This window comes from Pituophis catenifer, unplaced genomic scaffold (genome assembly GCF_029215685.1).
Source record: "Pituophis catenifer annectens isolate HBS135680 unplaced genomic scaffold, rPitCat1.0.hap2 SCAF_4, whole genome shotgun sequence".
NCBI classification, from domain to species: domain Eukaryota; kingdom Metazoa; phylum Chordata; class Lepidosauria; order Squamata; family Colubridae; genus Pituophis; species Pituophis catenifer.
The window spans coordinates 125047200-125071389 of record NW_027256884.1 but is presented as its reverse complement, the minus strand read 5'-3'; the positions used below and the strand labels follow the sequence as shown (position 1 = coordinate 125071389).

Genomic DNA, 24190 nt, shown 5'->3' with positions numbered 1-24190 from the left:
AAGACGTTGAAAAGGTGGGGGGGGGAGAGGGAGGCAACCGCAACTCTTCCCCCCGCCGCTCACGTCACGCGACAACAAGGAGTCCGGGTTACATTCGGAAAGAGCCAACCCCAAAGCTTGAAGAAATAAAGAAAGGCGGGTTCTAACAAGGCGAGCCCGCCAATCGCGGCGAGGAGCGGCGCCGTTCAATAAAGAGGGAGATCGCTCTCCCCCACTCCCCAATGGGACGCGGGGGGGGGAACGAACGGCGGGGCGGCCCTATCAGAGCGCGGCGGAGGTGGCCCTCCCCCTCCCTCGCGGCGAGCCAATGGCGTCGCGGCCAGCGAACAAAAGGCGCTCTCCAAAGCGCCCCGCCCCTTTCCCTCCTTTTTCGGAACCATTTCAGATGACGCAGCGGTTGAAGCCGGAGGACAGAAGGCGTTCGCGAGCCGCAGGAGCCGTCGTCGTCGTCGCCGCCGCCGCCATTTTGTGCGTGCGTTTCTGAGGGAGGAAAAAAAAGAGAAAGAAAGAAAGGCGGTTGGATCGAGGCGGCTGAGGAGAAAGAAGAGGCGGCCGACGACGACGACCTGAGGAGAAAATAACAAAAACAAACGGCGAAGCGGAGGATGAGCTAGAAGAAAGCCGGGTGGGATCAGCAGCGGCGGCGGCGGCCACTTTTCACCACCACCACCACATCGGCGAAGGGGAAAAAAAAAAGAGAGGCTTGCCTGGCCTTCCCTCCTCGGCGGGAGGGGGAATCGGCCGGCCGTGTCCCCGCGGCCTGGTCAGGCCTGAGGCGGGTCTGCGTGTGTGTGTGTCTGTCTGTCTGTGGGAAGAATGTCGGGCGGCGGCGCCGCGACGACGACGACGGCGGCGTCCGAAGGGGCCGCCAGCGGTGGCGGCGGCACCACCACCGGTGGCGGCAACAGCGAAGACGCCTGCCGCGACTACCAGTCGTCGCTGGATGACCTGACGTTCAACAGCAAGCCGCACATCAACATGCTGACCATCCTGGCCGAGGAGAACGTGCCCTTCGCCAAGGACATCGTCTCGCTGATCGAGGCGCAAATCGCCAAGGTTTTTATATACTCTCCCGCCGAATACGCTCTCTCTTATTTAAACCCCCCCACCCACCCACCCATATCCCCATCCTCCTCCCCTTCCCATCTCTAGGGCAAGCAGGTCTTTCTCCCTTCCTCCCTCCCCCCCTTCTCTTATCCTTTTCCAACCCCGCGTGTTTGTTGAGCCATAGAATTAGTGGGGGGGGAGGGGAGACCCGATAGGGGCCCCCGCCTATGTGTCTGTGTGTGAGTGTGGGATTCAGAGAAAAGGTCACAACTCAAAAGGGGGGAAGGAATAGCTGACTGGAAGCGTGGGGGTGGGGTGGGTGTTTAGTATGGCAGAGGTCAGGATTGAGGCCTTAGGATAGAGCCCACTAGGTGTACGCCACAAAGAGAGTTGTACAGGTAGTCCTCGACTTACGACACTTCATTTAGTGCCTGTTCAAGGTGACTGACCAAAACAGCACTGGGGTGGAGGGGAAAAGTGACTTATGACCCGCTTTATCACACTTTTTACCGACCCATTACAGCATCCCCATGTGGGTCACGCGGCCACCATTTGGGATGCGCTCCACAACTGGTTCATCCTTATGACCATTGCAGCGTCCTGGGATCCTGTGTCAAGTGGGGGAAGCCAGTTTGACTTAACCAGGTTACCAGCAATTCGCTTGATGACTGTGGCGAGAAAGGTCATGAAGTGGGGGGGCACAAAGTCACTTAAATGTCTCGCTTGGGTGACAGGATTGTGGCCCTAAGTCGGAGGACTACCTGTATTTTGGAAGGAGAAGTTAAGAACTAGAAGGACCTAGTTAAGATTGACTTGGCCTTCCTAGGTGGGTAAAATGAGGACCCAGATTGTTGAGGGCAAGGTGCTGACACTAGAACCGCCCAGAGAGGACTGTGAAGTGATACATAAGTCTAAGGCTAATAAATGGGAGGGGTAGAGAAGAGGAAGCCCTAAGGAGGAGAAAGGGGAAATGGATAGTTTTGTTAGGAATGTCACATGGGGAGGCACACACACCCCAGGCAAGGCAGCTTCTGAATCTCCTTCCTTGGGTTTCTTTCCTTGGGTTTCTCTGTGGCTTAGAATTGCCCTCAGTTCAGGCAAAACATTTTCCTAGCCATATCTGAAAAATAAATGCTATATCAAAGTAGGTCAAGTTATTAACAGTGAACCCCCAAGTCATATAGATAGCATGTTTTTCAGACAGACATGGATGGAAGGGGAGGGGTGTGGAGTGTAATCGGGAGCACTGTAGATTGTCTAGAGTAAGAGGGGGGCCATGCAGGCAATTTGAAAGTCAGTCCAGATGCTCTGGGAACAGCTGGGGGGGGGAAGAGAATCTAGAGCTGCCATCTACCCTCATGCATGGCAGTGCAGCATTGTCAGGGACAGATAAACCTGTCCTAACTGCTTTGTTTCAGATAACTTTATGGAATACAATTTACATAAAAGGGAGGTGAAGGCAATGGATTTTTTTTAAAGTTATTCTGTTAAAAACAGGTAGGAACCATGTTTGACAGAACAATGTTGTGGGAGATAGCTTTCAGATCAAAAAAGGAAATGGAGAATGGTAGTGTGAGCAAAGATGAAGGTGGAAAATGAGACTAGGCCGTAGTTGGCAGAAAAAACCCCATTTATGATTAGATTAAGGCATGAATTATTCTTTTCTATGGAATAATTCCAAGGAAGAGGTAAATCTGCCCAGTTCAGAAAAGGGACTGTTTCTTCCTCCCCAGAATTTTGTGAGGGATTTTTAAGCCTGCATGAATTGGATATACAACATGGCCGCTTAGCTGACTCTATGCAGCAGTTACTGTGCTTGAAACATGCAGTTTTAAGTCTCCTAGCCTACATATGGTTAATTAGCTCGGTTACATATTTTTGAAAGGATAAAATCATTTCAGGGACAACTAGCCTTAATATGTAAGACCTGTAAAGGGAGTTTGGTTAAGAGGAGTGGAATTTCATTATTTTCTGTAGAATAAATTTCTATAGGCGAAGGAGGATGTTCCGGGAATGTTTTTAGTAACAGATGCATGACAAGCCAAGGGTGTGTGTGTCTGCATGTGTATGCATGATCCATTCCTTGTTAGAGCAGCACGTTCATTAAGGCATGGAAAGAAATGTTCAGCCCTGCCTGCAGGAACCACAGCAGCCTGTCTAATCCCAACATGGCGCCCGAGAAGCATATGATGCAAAAAGTCTAGGGCTCATATCGGCTCAGAAATTTTCTGATAGAAGTCACCCTTATGGTGCAGGATCTTTTTTTCCTGGAGTATTTTAGTCATTTAAGTAGCAGAAGGGTAGCACATCTCCATTATAATTGAACATTTCTGTTCTCTTGCTGTTTCTTCTTCCTCACCCATTTTCCTTAGCTTTTGCCAGTATGTTGGGTTTTTATTTTGCTAATTTAATCTGGGATATTAAGTTATAATAAAATGGAAATGCAGGATAAAGGGTGATTGTTTACAGTGCAGATTGGTTAGTTTCAGCTCTCTAGAAATATTCCCTATTTACTTTTAATGTTTTTGATCTCTCCAGAAGTTCATAACACATAAATTCCAATTCTGTTATTTGGCTTTTGGGGTAATGGGGATGGTTACATAGATATCCCCTTGAGTGTATTTAAAAATACCTAAAACCTGTATTTCTAATTGGATTTGCATAGCTGTCTTTAGTGACCAGGATGAAATGAGATTTGAGTTCTCTGAAAACCACTTTTGAAAGAAAATATTGTCTGGAGACAATTTCTATTTAGTGTAATGCAGAGTGGTTTGCCTACCTTTTTAATAAATGATTTTGAAATGTGTGTGGTATTAAAAATGTAAATAAAATATATAAAATATGTATTTGTCTTTTTATTTACCGGGTGTAGTGCAGAATCTGTTATTAAAGTGCTAACTTTTCTGTGGTGTGGTTTACAGGAAAAAAAGTCTGAGGAAAGTTCAATTTTAGGGAAATATTAAGAAAAACACAGATCCACATATATTCAACACTCAATTCATCTGATGTTTGAAGGAGTGCACCAAGCATTCTGTTGAGAACTCTGGACATGGTTTTTCTAGAAATAAGCTTTTTAAATTTTATCTCCATTTTCTTGGTGATTTTGAGTTGACTTTCTCACCTTCCACGACTTCTTGAAAATCTGACTTGGGGTTTGCCTCAGCTTGGGTGGTTCTCCAGTATTTCACAATGCATTTCTCTTCATGAATTATTGCAGTTGTAAATCCTGGTTCTCAAAACGGGGCATTCCACTCATTTAAAGCTGGGATTGCTTTCCAATATCTAAAAACTGATTCTAGGACAAATTTGCCTCCTTGTTTCATAATTTCACACATAATTTGCACAGTTTTGTGAATACAATAGGACCTTTTCTAATCCTTGAAATATTTTTATAGCTTAAAAAGGAAGTGCACACATACTTTTTTGGGAATAAGATTTTAAAGGCTAGCTATATTTTTGACAGCTATCCTTCACAGTCTGCAGATGGGGTTTAAGAGCAGAGTACTGAAGTGTTCAAGAGACTTAATACTTTGCAAGCCCTGTTGTAACAATCCAAATTCAATTTTAGCAGATTGCACCTAATAAATTATTTTCAAGTCCAACTATTAGGGAATTGATAATTGGCCAGGACTGATATTCATGCCTTACCAGTTTGGGAATTCCTTTCTCTACATTTAACTTTTCCTTAAATGCTGTCCATAAAAGCCCTGTGTGCGTGTGTGTGGTTAAAGAATTGCTGATCTCCTTCCCTCTTGAGCCGATTTCAAACAAATGTTTGATGTAAGGGTTTGAATAACTTGTTTTGAGGAAGAAAAAAAACCCTACACATTTTAAAGTGAAGAAGATAAGATGTGGTTTAGATTTTTCAAGATTTGAAAACTGCCTATGTGTTTGCATCTTCTATAAATATCTTCACAATTTGAACTATGTTAAAGGGAAAGACACTAGTTACAAGAAAAAGACCCTTGCTCCAAGGACAGCCAAACATATTTGAGCAGTGGAATTTTGGCAATAAATGCAGACACTGTTAGCTGCTTAATGTTACACTGCCTGCAAATTTTGAGAATTGATGGGTGTTAAAATGGGAATTAAATTATTCCTGTGTAAAAAGTCAATGTGTGTAAGAAACAATTACCCTCAACAAGTTTATACATGCTGATGCTTTTTGGAAGTTGGCCCTTCCTTAATGTGGATGAGACATTAACACTCATTTTGAACAGAAACGGGAAGGCTTCCACTTTCTTTGGAAATTCATTTTCAACAATCGTTCGTACTACATGAACTCCGGGCGTGCCTTATGTACAGAGGGAAAAAAAACCATCTTGACTCCTTGGCCATTGAGGAGTGACCAGACATTGAAGATTGTCTTCTGTGCCAGTCTTTGGTTCCAGTTATTTATAAATTCAGCAACATAACTCCATTGTGGATTTTTATTTTTTCGGTTCCAGCTATATGGCTTGCATATAATTTTGAGAGTGTCTGATTGCTGTTTCTTCAGCTGTCTAGAGTCGGTATTACTTGCCTTTGGATGACAGCAAGTGAAGCATGGCTCACCTAACAACACTGGTATTCAACTTTCTGTCCACTGAGAATTCTCCCCTTCATTTTATGAGATCTAGTTAATTGATCCATGTCCCATTTTATAGAGATCCCAACAGAAACTACTGTGTGTTCCCTCAAAGTATAGTCCAATAGAACGTGAGGTGGCTCATATAAAGACCCCAGTAGTTAATTTTGCATCATGGGCCAGTACTTCCTGCCACTCACAATCCAATCCCCTTAAAAGAAAACCCAACCTACCAAATAATAGCTGCACTGGTATCTTGATTGTTTTAATAGCTAGTTCTAAAATTAGTAAATTGTATTTTTTTTGTTCGGATTTGTTACCTGCCAGAGGTATGGTGATTTGGGGTTGGTAATTCCTTCATTTAAAAAGATCATTTTTGTTTTGTTACAACTAAATGTCTCAGTTTTCTTCTTATTACTCCAGGCTCCTTCTAATGAGAAACTTCCTGTTATGTACCTAATGGACTCCATTGTCAAGAATGTTGGACGAGAATATCTTGCTGCATTTACTAAAAACCTAGTTTCAACATTTGTTAATGTGTTTGAAAAGGTATATATAAATGTGTTTCTCTAAAGCTTTAAAATTGCTGTTGTATAAATAAAGACATGGTACATTGTCTTGTTTTTTTGCAGTTTTAAGGGTGGAGAACATAAAGAACAACTAAATGTAATCATATCATGTGTTTGCTTTCTGTGAGTCACTCAGAAGGGACAGTAAAATGCAGCTCATTAGATTTTTACGTGTGTTTTTAGTTCTACAGAAGAATGAGTGACCAAGTGTATGCATCCTATTCTTGTTTGTGTTAATTATACAATAATTTAGGGTTTTATTTATTTGAACCTGCTTACCAGGATCTATAAAAGTCTTACTTTGATCACCTTTTCTCTCCAATATCAAGCCATTTCAATTTTCCATACCTGACCTAATTTATAACAATTGATCATGGACAGTATATTTTGCATTAGTTTGCTTGCTAAATTTTAAAGATAACTACCAAAGGCAGAATTTTCCTTTACAAATGTACATTGCTGTGAATGTTAAAGGAAATTGAAATAACATTTTCCATTTCAGTATGGTTTGGTTGAAAGAGGCTAAAATTTTTGAATTGCTCAAACGTTAAATCAGTTTAATCTTAAATCAGTTTAATTTTGCCATGGCGGCTTTCAGAATAACAGCAGTCATATTTCTGTGTGACCATATAAAGATTTAGGCAATGGAAAAGATTTCACTTTTTGACTGAGCTTTTCAGAGTTGGGTTTTTTTGCATATTGACATACAAAAAAGTTTTGCCTTAAGTGGAGTAGTGCAGCCTCTTCAACCTGGCGCCCTTCAAATGTGTTGAACAACAGTTTCCTTCATGCAAACTCAGCAGTGGACATGCTGTCTCTGAATAATGGGAACCTCAACATCCCGAAAAAAACCTAAGGAATTGATGAATGTGCCTGTGTTGTTTATTATATTGCTGGAATATACTTTAATAATAAAAATAAGATTTTATCCAATAATGCTGAGAACTCACTCGTGAAATATGTCTTGTTCCAGTTGGTAGTGGAAACATTCTAAAAATAAGATATAACTGCTATATCACTATAAGTCATACGTGGAAGATGAAAGAGACACTTGACTGCTGAAATCTTTGTTGTACTGTGCAAATTAGCACATCAGCAGAGTACAGTACTTGTTTCAGTTGTGCCCACTTGAATTCTCCACTTTTCACTGGAACTTGTGTACACAAATGAGTAGGGTATAACCCTAAAACACTTAGGTGATCTTGAATTTTAGAAAGATGGATAACATGTTATATGGACTTAACAAGCCATAGAATTGTTCTATTGTTCTTAGGTGGATGAAAATACTAGGAAAAGTTTATTTAAATTGCGTTCCACGTGGGATGAAATTTTCCCTCTGAAGATTCTCTATGCTCTTGATGTTCGGGTGAATTCAGTTGACCCTGCTTGGCCTGTTAAGCCGTTACCCCCTAATGTGAATACTTCTAGCATCCACGTGAATCCTAAGTTTTTAAGTAAATCGGTAAGTTGCTGAAACTAATGTTAAGTGTTTTTAACTGTGGCTTGACTTTTGCACACCATAAATTAATAATTAACAGTTAAGGCAAAGAATTATCACTCCCCCTTTTTTATATTGTATGATATGCCCAAGACACATTCTGATTTATTTGTATAAATAAACGAAATTACAAAATAATGGCCGGTTATTTTCCTTCTTCATAAGTAAGAATCATGTATTTTATTACCATTTTCTCGGTAGCCTGAGGAACCTGCTGCACCTAGCTCTACAGTCTGTTCTCTTCCTGTGTCCTGTTCTGCTGTGTCCTCTACTCCAATTGTTCCTGAAATACAAAAGAACTTAACGCAAGAGCAGCTGATAAGACAACAGCTGCTGGCAAAACAAAAACAGTTGTTAGAACTTCAACAGAAGAAATTAGAACTTGAATTAGAACAGACAAAAGCACAGCTGGTGAGTAAGATGACTATGGCGGCTCTGATGTTTCAGGAATGGATTTTTTGGTGTTCCTGATAAAGTCAGTTTAGCTTCATGGTCCATGCAACCTATTCTTTTTCTTTAAACTACTAGAATTCCAAGTAAAATGTATTTTTTCCTATTGATCAATCATTGCTATACTGCAGATAATAACTATGTCATTCCAACATGTTAACAAGGTGGACAAAGATCAGAATTTATAACTCAGTAGATAAAATGCTTACTGTGAAAGTGTTCTTGTATATATCACACTTGATATGTAAATGGCACTTAACTATTTTAGCATCTTCCACAAGTTCCACATCTTCAGTGAAGCCCAGTGCTTTAGATGGGATCATCACTGTTCACTTTGTCAATGGAAATAGTAGATTAGAGCTGCAGGTTTAACATGACAGAGACTGACTATGAGGAATGTAAATTCTATTAGAAAAGAAACACAAGGCAGAATCTTGGTATATTTTTCTTCCTAAACTAAAAAAAAAATGTATAACGTGGTTTATACTGTGCTGCTGATGGGTCTTCAGTTTGAGATTTTGAATAATTTTCATATCGTATCATATGCTACATTACTCTAAAATGACTGGATTACAGAGTTTTGAAGAAAGCACCAAGTAATGCAAATACAGTGGTACCTCGGTATTCATCATTAATTGGTTCTGGGAGGTGATGAGTATCAAATAGATTTTTCCCATAAGGAATAATGTAGTATGTCACAAGGTAGCCGATAATGACGAGTTCTAGCTTGTGTGTTGAATGCCAAACAAATGATGAATACCAGAACAATTTTTTGCATCAAAATGTGTTGAGTTCCAAATTTGATGAGTTTCAGTTGAGTATCAAGATACCATTGTTTTGGTTTCAGATTTGTGATCTTTTTATTATCATTACTGAAATACTAGCTATAAAATGTACTTAACGTCATTTACCACAACTAGATATTGAAAACATTTTATTAGATTTTAACATTGACAGGTATGAAAAGAAAATTGACCCAAAACCTATGTTTATTGTGGCATCTACAGTATATATTATACTGGAATTGGTTGATACATGAAAGTAATTTCTTTATGCAGCTCAAATTGTGTTACAGATACTCCTCACTTAATGACCAGACTTGGGACAGGCAATTCCATTGCTAAGCAGTGTGGTCATTAAGTGAGACATCATGTGACTACAACTTGCAATTTGACTGCCAGCTTCTCCATTGACTCTGCTGATCATAAGTCAGCAGTGAAATGTGCAGATGGGGATTGTGTGACCACATATCACACTTGGTGGCCATAGACACCTGCCAGTTGCAAAACATCTAAATTTTGATTATGTAGCTATGGAGATACTGCAGCAGTCATAAATGCAAGAACCAGTCATAAAACTTTCGGCACTATCATAACTTTGAAGTGTTGTTAAATAGGGTAGTTCATTAAGCAAAGACATGTATATTGTTGAACAGCTACGAGAAATAAAGTGGTGCTTGTGTCTGAAATACTTTCCCCCCCTGCCTCCTTATTTCAGGCTGTTTCCCTCAGTGTCCAGCAAAGTGGATCTAATCTGGGCCAAGCACCTTTAAAACAACATGTGCCGCAGCCACCTCATATGCCAGTTAAAGCTCCCCATCCAGCTTGTCTGCCACTGGAGAAAAACCGTTTGTCTCCACTCCAGGATGCCAAAATAGCCACTAGAGACCCTCGTCTTAACAGAACGAGTCAGCATTCGTCTCATTTGAAAGAGCAGACTCATAGGAAGGACTTTCTGATGAATGCAGTCAGTCAGCCTGACCCGAAGACTAGCAAAATTCCACAAAGTGAAAAGCAAAATGCCACAAAGCCAGAAAAATTAAAACAGAACGAGAAACTGCAGAAGAAAGAATTTGATCAAATGGATGCAAAGTCGAAATTGGCCTCTCCATTGCAAAATAAGCTGCTTCACCCTAAAGAAACCAGGAACCAAGAATGTGAGAATCCCAGAGTGTCTGACATTAACAAGAGAGACCCCAGGTTAAAAAAACATCTCCTAGAGAAACCAGATGGCAAAGATGATGACCTCAAAGAAAAAAGAAGATGTGTGGAGAGGAAAGACAAAGAGGAACATAGATCAGTTGGTGGTAGAAATAAAGTAATCAATGGCATTGTACAAAAGCAAGATCCCAATACAGAAGAGTCAGAGAAGCAGAGTGGAAAACCAGGAAGGTCAAGTACTAGGAAACGATCACGTTCTCCTAGATCTCGGTCACCATCTGCACATTCTCCAAAACGAAGAGAAAGGAGGTCACCTAAAAGAAGGCTTAGGAGTCTCTCTCCAACTGGATCTAAGATTGGGAAACCACGACAGTCTGGGCCCAAACAGTCGCATCTAGAGGATTTTGGGTCAGGAGCACGGGATGACAGAAGCTCGAATAAGAGGAATATCAAGCAGGAGGTGAGAGATTCTAGGAGGCCAAAGAAAATCCACGAAGACCGACCCCAAGAAGGAATGAATCAACATTCTTCCAAGTCAAATTCAGAACCCAAAGAAAATCTGGAGAATTGGCAAGGTTCCAAATCAAGCAAAAGGTGGAAATCGGGCTGGGAGGAAAATAAAAAGTAAGTTGATGTTTATGAGCTGTAATTGATTATCACTAAGTGCAAATCTAAAATTACTGCTGAAATAAATTGTCTTTACAAAACAAAGATATAAGATAATTTCTAGTCGCTGTGGATGGAGACATTACGTAAAATAACATGTCATTTCTATTGCTTTCAGCCCTCAACTTACTGAAGAGCATCAAGGACTTGGTAAATCCCTTCATCAGAGGCACAGGGATACTTGGGCAACTAATAAAGGAGTTCCTTCACCTCGCACCCCAAAACAGCAACATCGATTAAGCGTAGATGCTAATTTGCAGATACCCAAAGAACTGACCTTGGCAAACAAGAGAGAGATACTTAAGAAGGTAATATGTGAATTTGTTCTTGCTGATTTAGTTCTTTTTTTTTTTTTTTAAAGCATTGAGGATTAACTCTTATTTTTTTTTTCTTTCGACTCGCAGGCAAGTGAACGTCTCACATCTGGTGAAATAACACAGGATGAGTTTCTTGTCCTGTGTCATAAGATTCGCCAACTTTTCCAGTATCAGGAAGGAAAGCATAGATGCGAGTGGGATAATACACCAGGTGAAAAAGGGATTTCCAAAAAGAAGCCCTTATTATCTGAATCGGATTTAATATACCATGAACACAAAGCTAAGCTAAAACGAACGCAAGTTCAACATTCATTTCCAAGACTCAATATGATAGATCCTGAAGAAATATTAGACTATCATTTACCAATTCTTTCTGGAATTGACTGTGACCAAACAAAAAACAAATGTGGTGCTCAGTTTGGTGAAAGATCAAGACGACATTCTCCTGTTGGTGGTAGCAGACCATACTCTGATAATTCTCCACATGATGTCAGGAGAAGACACGATGAGCCAAGTGCCTCGAAAGGTATAAAAACATTTATATTAGCGAAGCAAAATCAATACATGTTTTTGTATGTGATTGAGCTAATGTTTTGAATTTTTTTTTTTCCATAGAGATGTGTGAGCTTTACGTAATGGGTTTAGTGAATACACTTTGTAATTTTAGTCTTATTTTTCCTTAAAGGTCTTAGAGAAGAGCAGAGGATCAATGACATTTTCAAGCGAACAAGATACGAAGATACCGAGAAACCGTTCACTGACCTTCCAGGATCCCGATTTGGAGTCTCTGATGGGAAGCAAAGATTTAGTTCATTGATTGAGGACAGAGCTCATTTTGAAGGTTCACCTAGACATCCTGGCATAAGGGCAAGTGGAGATGGACAACCAGGTCATTTTGAAGGGCCAGCTAATGCAGCTCCTCGAATTGAAGGGCCACAAGCACAGACAAATTTGAGGTTTGAAGGATCTCTAGGTCAGCCAGCTTCTCAGTTTGAAGGGCCCCAAGGACAATCCGGAGGAAAAGGTTCTCACCTGTTTGATGGGCCACCAGCACAGCTTGGGGGTGGTCCCTTAAGGTTTGATGGGCCCTCGGGGCAAGTTAGTACAGGAAGTGCTATACGATTTGAGGGTCCGATAGGACAACCAGGGGGAAGTTTACGATTTGAGGGGCCTTCAGGCCAATCTGTGGGTGGAATGAGATTTGAAGGGACCCATGGTCAACCCTCAGGAGGAATGAGGTTTGAAGGACCTCACAGTCATGCAACGGCTGGTATTAGGTTCGAGGGACCTCATGGCCAGTCTTCTGCTGGAATGAGGTTTGAAGGTATGCACGATCAGCCATCAAATAATATAAGATTTGATGGCCAGCCTTCGGGTGGATTGAGGTTCGAAGGGCCTCATGGCCAACCTTCAAATGCCATAAGATTTGAAGGACCTCATGACCGGCCAGTGGGACCTCATGGTCCACCAGGAAGTGGAATGAGATTTGAGGGACCGCATGGACAGCCTGTAGGGCCTCATGGCCAACAAGGATCTGGTCTAAGATTAGAAGCCCCACATATGCAACCGGTGGGGTCCCTGGGACAACCAGGAAGTAATATGCCATTTGACACGCCACATGGACAGCCCATTGGTCCACACGTGCAGCCTGCAAGTGGTCTGAGATTTGAGGGCCCTCATGGGCAACCTGTAGGGGCACACGGTCAACCCCTTGGCTCTAGGTTTGAGGGGCCTCACAATCAGCCTCTGGGGCCACATGGACAGCTGGGAATTTCTCCCAGGTTTGAGACACCTTCAGTTCAGACTGGAGGTGGTCTTAGGTTTGAAGGGCCTATTAACCAGACAAGGTTTGATGGCTGTCCGTCAAGATTTGATGGTCAGCCTGGCCAGCCATCAATTTTACAAAGACTGGATGGATTACACGTACAACCTGGTTCAAGGTTTGAAATTGGCCCTGCTCAAACACCACCTCGATTCGATGGCCCACCTGGTCAGCAGGTCCAACCTCGGTTTGATACAATACTTCAGCGGTTTGACGATCCTCAACACCCAGCAACACGATATGACATCCTCCTTGGTCATCAGGGCCCAAGAATTGAAAACGTAGCTAACCATCCTGGCTCCAGATTAGAGACGGCACCATATGGACAGACCGGCCCATACAATGAAGCTCCCAACCAGCCACCTTATAATGGGGCATCACAAGGACTGCAGTTCCAAAGACCTGACCAAATATTTGATAATCCCCAAGGACCAAACTTCAATGGCCCACCTGTTTCTGGAGCACAGCACTTTCCTAATGCAATTAACAGGGCCCCAGGACCTTTTTATGAGGACAAGAATATTCAGGGCCCTCAGTTCAGAAATTTTAATAATATGACAGTTGGAAACGTTCAGCCGCCACAGCAGGTAAGAGTCTTAACAGTATTTCTGTTGTACTGCTCTTCAGAAACCTCATATGTTTGTATTTTTTTTTTTATTAAGATTGATTTGTGTGTGTGTGTGTGTGTGTGCGCATATGCCTTTGACTAGCAACTGCCTGGACAAATCCCTGCAGTTTTCTTGGCAAGATTTTAGAAGTGGCTTGCCATTGCTTGCTTCCTAGGGCTGAGAGGGAGGGACCGGCCCAAAGTCACCCAGCCAGCTTTGTGCCCAAGCTGGGACTAGAACTCACGATTTCCTGGTTTCTAGCCTTATGCCTTAATCAGTACACCAAACTGGCCATGGATTAAGAAATACTTAACACCAATAAAGTCTTAAAATAGTATAATGAAGTGAATCCTAAATTGTCTTTGAAGTTGACTGATGCCATGAAAAGTTTTGAATCTTTAATATTAATTTCTGAGACAGTCAGAATGTCTGAAATGATTTCATCAGCAAAAAAAAAAAAAAATTGTATTCCTAAACTGTTTTTTTGCATTGATTAATTACCATGCCCTGCAAAATTATGTCAGTAAAACTAGTGTAATCCCCTAGTTTCATATTGTAGATAATTTCATTGGCTAAACGAAGATTATAAATTATAACCTTATCAGTCATCAGCCTTCTTTTGGAAAAACAGAAGCAAAATTTCCATGTTGGTGGTTAGTTTATATGGATGGTATAAAAGGATTTTAAGACTGGTGTTTAACATTTGATTTGATATTTATAACATGGTTGGGGGCAATATGCTGACATTGTAAACTGTTCAGAGAGTGCTGTAAAGCAGGAGTCCCCAACCCCCCGAGCCGTAGTCCTCTACCAGGCCGTGGCCTGTTCAGAACTGGGTTGTATTGCTATTTTATATTATATAAAATATTTTATATTATATATATTTTATATTATATAAAATATATTGCTGTTGCTGATTTCATTTCTTTAAATGGTTTTATGTTCTGTACAAGACTGAAATAAAGATTCATTTATTTCTGTCCTTAAGAGGGGAAAAAAGGCCTTTTGATCAGGGTTATGTCTTTTCACAGGTACCTGTTCTGCCAGTATCTTCTGGCCAGCCTTTCAATCAAGCGCAGCCACTATTGCCAGTCCATGGACAAAACCCTGGAGGTTTTGTTCAAAATCCACCAGGTTAACATTCACTTATTTTGGGGGAGAAGGGGGTTGTTTTACTGAAATACTGCTTTATTCTAAACTGAACTGGGGATGCTTTGTCTATATTAAACCTGAAAGATGTGTTCAGCAGTAAGGCTTGGTTACAACTGTCTGAAATTTTAATTTAATTCAGTTTGGTATCATAAGGTCATTAAGGTAAAATTGGTATGTATGTTCTGCTTATAGATGAGATATTTATATACAGATATTTTCCTCTATAAAATAGGACGAATATGAAATTCAGAGTTCAAATTATAGTTGCTAAATGCATCCTAGAAAATAATATGTACCCATTGGGAGTCGAATTTTCATTGTTCAACATAAAGTAATATCTCCCCACCCACCCCTTCCATACATTCAACAGTGACTGAGAACATAACAGTTGTAACTTGCTCTAGTTTTCTGTATTGTGATCTGTGATAGCGAAAGGAATTTTAACTTAATTCTGAATTCTGAAGAAAGCAGGAGTAAATACTGTAGGCAATGATTGTAAGTAATGGCATATGAAATGAAGAATCCTTTGAGTGCTGGATATTAGCTGTTCAAAGTTTCATTGGACTGCAAAATTTGAATATAAGTGAAACAAGAAGTATTAAAAATAGCTGCATAGGATCGGATTTGAATTTTCTAGAACCACTAATGTTTACCACGCAGAACCAACCCTTTTTTAAAAAAAATAATGCTGCCATAAAATGATTTATAAAATTATAGCTTATTTCTCCCACACTCTTGAGAATATAACTAATATATTTGATTTTAGTACACAAGATTTACATTTTAAAATAGTTTTTTAAAGCGATTTTTATCATCTGACCAGAATCACATTTTTGTTTATAATGCTTATAAACAAAAATATGTATTCGTGTTACCATGGATTAATTATTAGGTCTGAATTGATTAAATATATTGTGGTAGAAATTTATTTAAAAACTAAGGCTTCCAGAACATCAGAAGAGGAATTTAATTTGCGTAAAAAATGGTATTCAGGAAACTACATCTTAAACTACATATTTAAAAATATAAATACAGTATATATTTATAAAAATCCCAGTAGACACATAAAAAACTTCATCGACCAGGGATATAATCATGTTTTTTATTGTCTATTTTGATAATAGACATAATTGTTATTCCTGACTATAAAGCTTTTTGTGTCCATTGTGATTTTTTTACTTTTAATTTCTAGAATTGTATTATGTAATTTTGAGCACATGAAACTAGTCCAGCATTTTTTAAAATCACAGTCTTCTGTCAGATAGACAGAAGATAGATTGTTAGATAGATTCTCAAAGGCTGCTTCTGCATTTATACATGCAAGGTCATTGTATAAATTGAAATGGGAAGGTGGTTAAAACGGTCCTCAAGTTCTTTTAAGAGGAACCAAAATTAAAGATGGAGAAAGGGATAATTAATGATTTGTTTGTTTAATCTTTGACAATAACTACTTAAGATACTTGAATTCTAAATTGAGTTTTGAGAGTAATATCTTACAAATGTTCACATTTTCACTCATTTCTAGGGAACATCCCACTTTCCTACCCTGATAATCACCTTGGACAACTTGATGTGAATGAGTTATTTTCAAAACTACTCTCTACAGGAATCCTTAAATCTTTACAACCCGATTCATCTTCATCACGTAAGTATCCTTTTGTCATTATAGAATATCCTTTGTATCCTAATAAATATCCAGTCTTGTCGGTCTGTCTTGTCTTATCTTATCTTATCTTATCTTATCTTATCTTATCTTATCTTATCTTATCTTATCTTATCTTATCTTATCTTATCATCTATCTATCTATCTATCTATCTATCTATCTATCTATCTATCTATCATCTAATTTAGGTACTATCCATCTCACTCTTGGCATTCTGAACCTATTGTACCAAGTAATGTTTATGGCTACCATTCAACATGAAGCATTAGAAATAATTTGGTTTTCTTTTCTCCGGGCAGAAATTGACCAGTTGAAAATGGATCTATCATGTGTAAGAACTTAGTTTTTAAACCTATCAGTTGGAAATAGTGTTTATATGTCTGAATGCACAAATGTGTGTACTGTGCTTCCAACTGATACATTTTTGTACGTGTATATAAAGAAAATTAAACCAGGAGATAAAAGTTAGATGTATTGAAAGAAATTGATCACAATCACTACCCCTGAATACTGTACCTGAGATCAGTGTTGATCTTACAGATAAAGTTACTTTAAATTTTTTAACACTGTTACAATTGAGGAAGCAAAGGTTATATCCCAGTATTTAAAAATACATCTCATTTATTTAGAAGTCAGTGAAGTTTCAACTCAACCACCTCCAGAAGAAGAAGAGGATGATCAAGATCAGAATGAGGATATTCCAGACCTAACTAATTTTGTGATAGAAGAACTAAAACAGTATGTGTATTTAATGGGGTGAAGAGGGGATTATATCCAAATGTGTAGTTTAAATAAGGAATTCCAAATGAATTGTAAAATTTAAAAAAAAAATCAGGTGCCTGACTCCTGAGGGTAAAAAATAGTGGTAGCTGTGTATAAATTCAATGTTTACTTTAAATATTGCAACATTTATTCAGTTGAGCATTAAGCATTCCAGATGAAGAGGTCCCAAGGTTTGCAGTGGATTTCTTTAACATAGTGTCTTTATATAATCAGTTTGAACTCAAAAAAAATGATAAATCCAGAGAAAAATGTATGTTCTTGCCACTGAACAAATCCCTTTTAACATCTTTCATACATGAACTAAGATACAGAAATTTATCTAGCTGTTCTATTTTTGGAAAATTTACACATAAATATGCCCATGGAAAAATATACATAAACTGAATCCCAAATAACCCAACTTAACAAGCAATTCTTATACATTTATCTTTAAAACAGATATCATACATCAGTTTTTAACCTCTTGTTTAGTACATTAATCCTCCATTTATTGTGATATATGGTTTATTTCCATCATATGTCATTCTTAATGTGTTCATCGCTGCATATTTGGGCAATACATATCATAATTAAAAGCTTTTGAATTTTCAGTAAACATGCAATAAAGCTACTTTTCATATATTTCTGATTGATCTGCAGAAGATTAAAAGTCTGATTTGCACAATTCATTGGCATCTCTGGTATGTTTTCAATTAGAATTGTGCCAATCCCTTATGCAGGCACACTTAACAAACTAATCCCTCTGTAGTTTAACTATCTTCCACCTTGAAAATAAAATTGGCCTGTATTTCCGTGTTATAGTATGTATTTGGACTTAACAATTTTCCATTTCAGGTAGGAGCCACAAATCAGATACTAAGTTTTTTAACTATTTCTTTAAAAAAAAGATTATAATTAAATTTCCAAAAATAAAAAGCTAATTTTTTTTTTTAAAAAAAAAAGCATAACAAAAGAGCAAAGGTGGGGCAATGGAACAACAGGGAAAGTTTAAAGCTTAAAAAGTAACAATAAAAAACAAAGCAAAATAAATAAATGAGATTGCTTCCAACTCTCTTCCGGATTGATACAATTACATAATAAAACTTAAAAATATAAAGTAAAAAATATAAAGTAAAATTAAAAAAAAAACAAATAATAACAAATAATAGCAAATAATAGCAACAGTATGTAATGTCATAATATCAGATCTTAATTTGACATATAACCCATATGTGTATCGTGATAAATTCCATGAAATACACCTAATATTGCTAGATATTTCTATAATAGAAAATCTACAGTGGAACATCCTCTGTGCTAAATTTTCTAACTTGACATTTCTCTCTTGTTTTCAGACGTTATGATAGCATTATAAACAGGCTCTACACTGGCATTCAGTGTTACTCTTGCGGAATGAGGTTTACAACTTCCCAGACAGATGTGTATGCTGACCATCTGGATTGGCACTATCGCCAGAACCGTACAGAAAAGGATGTTAGCAGGAAAATCACTCACAGAAGATGGTACTACAGCTTAACAGTAAGCACCTGTTTACATTGTTTGGCACAGAGAATATTTATTCCGTGTTCTTGGTTCACCTTTCCCAAAGGACTGAGAGTCATAACAGTATCATCAAAATCAGTGTAACACAAGGAATCTTCTAGCCTCTTACAGATTAAGACAATAATTGGGGATCATAGACCATTTCATCAGTTAACCCAAATCGGTCCCGAGAGAGAGAGAGGGAAGGAAGAAAAGGGGATAATACACCTAGTCCTCAACTTACGACCAGAATTGAGCCCAAAATTTCAGTTGCTAAGTGAGACTTTTGCTAAGTGAATTTTGCCCCATTTTATGACCTTTCTTGCCACAGTTGTTAAGGGAATCACTGCACTTCTTAAGTTAGTAATACAGTTTTGTTAAGTGGCTTTCCCGTTGACTTTGCTTTAGAAGGTCACAAAAGATGATCACATGACCCCAGGACACTGTAACCATCATTAATATGAGTCAGTTGTCAAGGGTTCGAATTTTGAACATGTGACCCTGGAGATGCTGCAATGGTCGTAAGTGTGAAAAACAGTTATAACTCACTTTTTTCAGTGCCGTTGTGACTTTGATGGGTCAGTGAACTGCTGTAAGTTGAGGGCCACATGCAAAAAAGTTAAAATTACTTGAGAATTACTTTTAGGCAGCAACAAAAAAATATTAATATGAGATAGACTTTCCTCCATTGATAAATACGGATAATTGTTCTTGTTTAATTCATGAGGAATACTGTAAAACCTGCAAACTTTAGTTTGCTGTTTTTCAGGGAGATGTGATGTTGGTTTATTTCTTTAATTTATATGCTGCCCATCTCACTTTACAAAGCAACACTTTGTAATTCTTTTGTTTGAAGAGGAATATTTCTAATAATGCATCATTTTTAAAACGATGCAAGGCTTTGTCGGGTTTTCTCCAATAGATAGCATGGCTATAAGTTTGGAAACCAAGAGGAAACATTAGGGTAAATTGTGTAATTTGTCTTAAATTCAGTATTCTGACTGCTAAGCTTTCTCGGGAGAGAGAATATTTGGTACTAGCCTTTCAGTAGTATTACGTCTTGCTTGGATCACTTAAGATCATTTGCTGCTATTGTTTTAATAGGTCTTTGGATAGTAATCCAGTTTCTAGGCTTAACATACTTTGTCCTTTGATTGATTCACATAAACCACAGTGCGTTCTCTTTGTAACCAGTACCATACAAGTGCTCTCTGCTGGTGACGTGGTCACAGCCTCTGCCTCTAAAAATAATGCCGTATAGCCTTGCCACTGTGTTTAGAAGAAAAGAATATGCAGCTGCAGCAGTTAAATTCTAAACTGAGAAGTTGAAAGCTACAGTTTTTAGTGGCATTAGGTAGTCAAAGCATCCCCCCCCCCAACAATGCCTGATCTAAGCGTTTTTCCTAGGTGCTGTGTCCCACATGGACCTTGGTCTTATGTTTGCTTACAGATATTTGGTGGTAGAGTTTTCTTGCATGTAGGCACCTGTTGAGTGAGAGCTGAATAGCTTGAAGTTACTAGCCTCTTGCTTCAATCTACCCTTGAAGATTCAGGGAAGGATCAAAAACAAGTCCCAAAGGTGGTTTTTCAAAAGGAGACTGGACTTTATTTTTCCTTGAAGATGTTTTGCTTCTCATCCAAGAAGCTTCTTCAGTTCTAACTGAATGATGGAGAATTGAAGATTCATATTCCTTGCAGTCATCTGGTCGTTAGCACTCTTAACACAATGACCAGATGGCTGCAAGGAATATAAATCCTTCCAGTCTTCATCATTCAGTCAAAACATCACATGGCCATGCCAGCTTACAACATCAATTCTGGTTGTGTCACGAAGCAAATCACCCATGGTCATTAAGCTTGATGATTCATGACCACAACTGGCAAGTTTCTATCAGCTTCCTTAAATGACTTAGTTTGTTGGTAGCTGGTGAACATGTTGTGGTTGTTGTAAAAGCATTCTGGTTGCTAAGTGCCCACAACACAATCATGCAGCTTTGAGGATCAGTCAAAACTTATTTTTCAGTGTCGCCATAACTTTGAATAGTCACTGAAGAGCAATCAGTAAACAAGGATTACCCATACATCACTGGGTATAATGAGTTCCACCTGGCTCAAACACGTTTCCTATACTGCTGGAGAATTCAGATGGATTGAAGAGCAGCATGTCAAGAGGTCTGTTCTTTTCAGGATAAAAAAACTGCACGGACTTGATCCTGTTGCCGAAATAGGATCATAAAGTGCTGTTGGTCACTGGGAACAAGAGACAAAGAGGAATAAACTCATGTTGCCATTTTAAAAAATTGGAAAATGGGTTAAACGTTTTTCAATGTTCTTTAGGATTGGATAGAGTTTGAAGAAATAGCCGATTTAGAGGAGCGTGCAAAGAGCCAGTTCTTTGAAAAAGTACATGAAGAAGTTGTATTAAAAACTCAAGAAGCTGCTAAGGAGAAGGAGTTTCAGAGTGTCCCTGCAGGCCCAGCTGGCGTGGATGAGGTAGGCATTGCTCTGTTAAAACTGGCTTCACGTAATTGAAGTTTTTAGTTGGTGTAATTATACTGCAGTCCTTAGTTTGGCATTTAACATTTTATTATAGCACTTGGAATATATAAAAATAGATCCATGTGGGTTTTACATTTGTAAAATTTTTAAAAAGGCTTACTATGAAAAGCCAAATACATAGATATTTACAATATTTACAATAAGAAAAGTTTTTAAAAATACTGATCCCGCCCCCCCCCCCCGCCCCCCAATTTCTTAAAAAAAAAATTGTTCACTGCTTACCTTTGGACTTCACATTCTAGAACTTTGTGGTAGCAGTAATTTATGATCAGTATTTGGAGATGACAATGGATTTTAAAATACTGTAGTTTCCCAAATGACATATCTATCTATAAATTAAAACACCAGTGTCTGTTTGTAACCTTCAAGTTGAGCGAAACAGTGCAGTATACAGCATCCATTTCTGAACCAGCGTACCTCAAATGGGTTAATTTACAGAATGCCAGGATGCATTACTCCTGGGGGGAACAAAATCTGGGCAAATTGTGGCCACTGTGTTTCTGCTGCTGCTTTGGCGCTGCCACAATCGGCTGTAGTGCTTATTGTCATTTCCAACACTCCCCAACACAAGTCAGTCATCCTTTCCATTGATTGCTGACAGCTTCCCAGAGCAAAGCCTTTGCTTCTGGGAAGCTAGCCGGGAGCATTGGCAATGGAGAAACTGTCAGAGAAAGTTACAAGCAGGAAACTAGCAATGAAGTTTGCTTGCTTGAGAAAGTTGGCTATGGCAGATTGTCCTATTCCGGGCTGAGAAGGTTGTGTTGGGGTGCACAAGTGTGGGAGATGTGGTAAAAGTCAAAGGGGTGTGTGTAGGCTATATGAGTTACATAAGGAAATATATCTGAAACAATGACTCAACAGGTTAGGGGGTTGTCTAGTTACAGTAGTAATGCCAGCCTACACATTTCTGGGCCAGCTAGTCTTAGGTGGAAAATGAAATTGTTCTGCTACTCATCTGAAAATGTAAATGACGCTTTGTAAGTATAACTATATTTGATTGCTTTCAGAGCTGTGAAATCTGCCAGGAGCAGTTTGAGCAATATTGGGATGAGGAAGAGGAGGAATGGCACTTAAAAAATGCAATTCGTGTAGAGGAAAAGGTACTGTTGCATCTCTTCGTGTACGCAGTCTGCTTAAAAATGTCTATTTTGGCTTGAATACGCTATTGTTATTTCTATAAATTTGAAGAATTGGTATCCCTGAAAATACTCCCTTGTAATCATGCCCGGGCTGCCTTCCATCAGTCTACTTCAGTGAGATTTGCCACAGGTTCAAAGAAAATTGAATCAGATGGAATGAAATATCAGCAAAGGAAAAATAACAGCTACAACTTCCTATTTTTATAGAAATAGTTCAGAGAGAGAGATATGCCCCTGCAGAAAGAGTAATTGTTTTGCAATATACTTTGTGTGCCTTTTTGTGTATTTATAAGCTAAGATCTGTTTCCTTTCCTTTTGTAGATCTACCATCCATCGTGTTACGAAGATTATCAAAAGGTAAACAAAAATTGGCTTTGATCTTCTGTAGGCTTATATGTTGAGACTGCAAAAGCTGTTATTTGAATCACTAATCCTTACTGAGCATATTTGGCTACAGCGGTAAGAAGTAGCAATATTTTCCAGGTCAGACTAAAGGTTTCTTGCTGTTGATGATTATATCTAGGACTGATTGACATTGAAGAATGTCCGAATAATATCTGGATTTTACATGTGTTGAATTAACCATAAAGACAGCTGGTTGACAGTAGGCAATCTCCATTATGAAAAACCTAAATACAGGGACTCTGAACCACCTTTTGAAGATGGTTTTTAGAGATGATTCTTAAAAATCGCAAAGATTTAAGAATGACTTTTATTTAAGTGGCTTTTTTAAACCCTTGCCATCTTGTGAACCACTGTTGACTAGGACCCCTTTTCTGCATGAAATCATGAAATCCCTGGTATTCCAACAGAAATTTTACTCTGCTCATGGACAGGTAATGAAAGAGTCCACCCAGATAATGAAAGCACCGTTTTGTTTATTTAAATTTTATCACATAAAAAAAACCACTGTCAAGCTTCATCACAAATATGATGTTGATTTTGACTTGCAGACTTCATCATTTGATTCCACCCCATCTCCAAGCAAGACTCCTGTGGAGAACCCACTAAATATTATGTTGAATATTGTCAAACAAGAGGGACAGGACTCATGTAACAGCCCCAAAGTTAAAGAAGAACCGGAAGAAAAAGCTACGGATTGCACGGATGGGAATATACCTGAATCTGCTGAAATTAAAACAGAGCCTCTAAAGGTTGAATCGGTTTAAACTGTGGGTTTTTTTTTTAATTACAGAGAAATGCTTATTGTGTCCTACTGACTCACGAATGCAAATAATTTTTATATGAATAAAATGTTTGCCTGGGGCAGGGCCCCAGCTACTGACTTGGTTAATAAATACATTTTTGTATTTGAATTTCTTATTGCCTGCACCGTGTCAGGTGTCTATCGTGTGGAAGTTCTGTAGATGGCGTACAAATTTAACAGGAATAAGACTGTATATGTAAGAGAAAAAAAATGTACATTTTTTTTTCATTTGTGGAAAATGTAAATTATAAATAAAAGATATTTTTGCTATCTACGGAGTGTAATGTTTATGCACACCATCCAATTAAACAACACCACCACACTTAACCTTGGGGGTGTTTTAAAGGCAACAGAACTCATGCTCCTACACACAAGGCTTTTGCTTAACTAGGATTCTTGCAGACATAACAAGGAAGGCTTCTTTTGCTGTAAAATTTGATAAGGAGAAAATTACTGTCTGAAGAAAGTTCTTTTGCAAACCTTGAATTGCTTTTCTTAAGCATTCACATTAGGCATTTAAAAAGAAAAGTAGGCTTACATAACAAATATAACATAGTTCCCTTTGGATACTTACCCACACCTTACATCCGAGCTAGATTCTCATAATTTCAACTTCTCAGTACACAAAAAGCTTAGTCCTTCCTTCCTTTTTTTTTTTTTTTTTTTCATTTTAGAGGAACA

At 38.8% G+C, this 24190-nt stretch overlaps 1 protein-coding gene across 1 annotated transcript; it reads left to right on the top strand.

Moving 5' to 3' along the window:
- Positions 1 to 382: 382 nt before the first annotated feature.
- Positions 383 to 23781, top strand: PCF11 (PCF11 cleavage and polyadenylation factor subunit). Its single transcript, XM_070942957.1, has 16 exons — positions 383 to 1056; positions 6038 to 6163; positions 7457 to 7645; positions 7883 to 8092; positions 9629 to 10695; positions 10856 to 11045; positions 11142 to 11580; positions 11740 to 13463; positions 14516 to 14618; positions 16162 to 16281; positions 16930 to 17038; positions 18418 to 18601; positions 20942 to 21097; positions 22171 to 22263; positions 22624 to 22659; positions 23256 to 23781. Exons 1-16 carry the CDS (start codon positions 817 to 819, stop codon positions 23469 to 23471), a joined length of 5202 nt encoding a protein of 1733 aa, XP_070799058.1. The 5' UTR covers positions 383 to 816; the 3' UTR covers positions 23472 to 23781.
- The last annotated feature ends 409 nt before the right edge of the window (positions 23782 to 24190 follow it).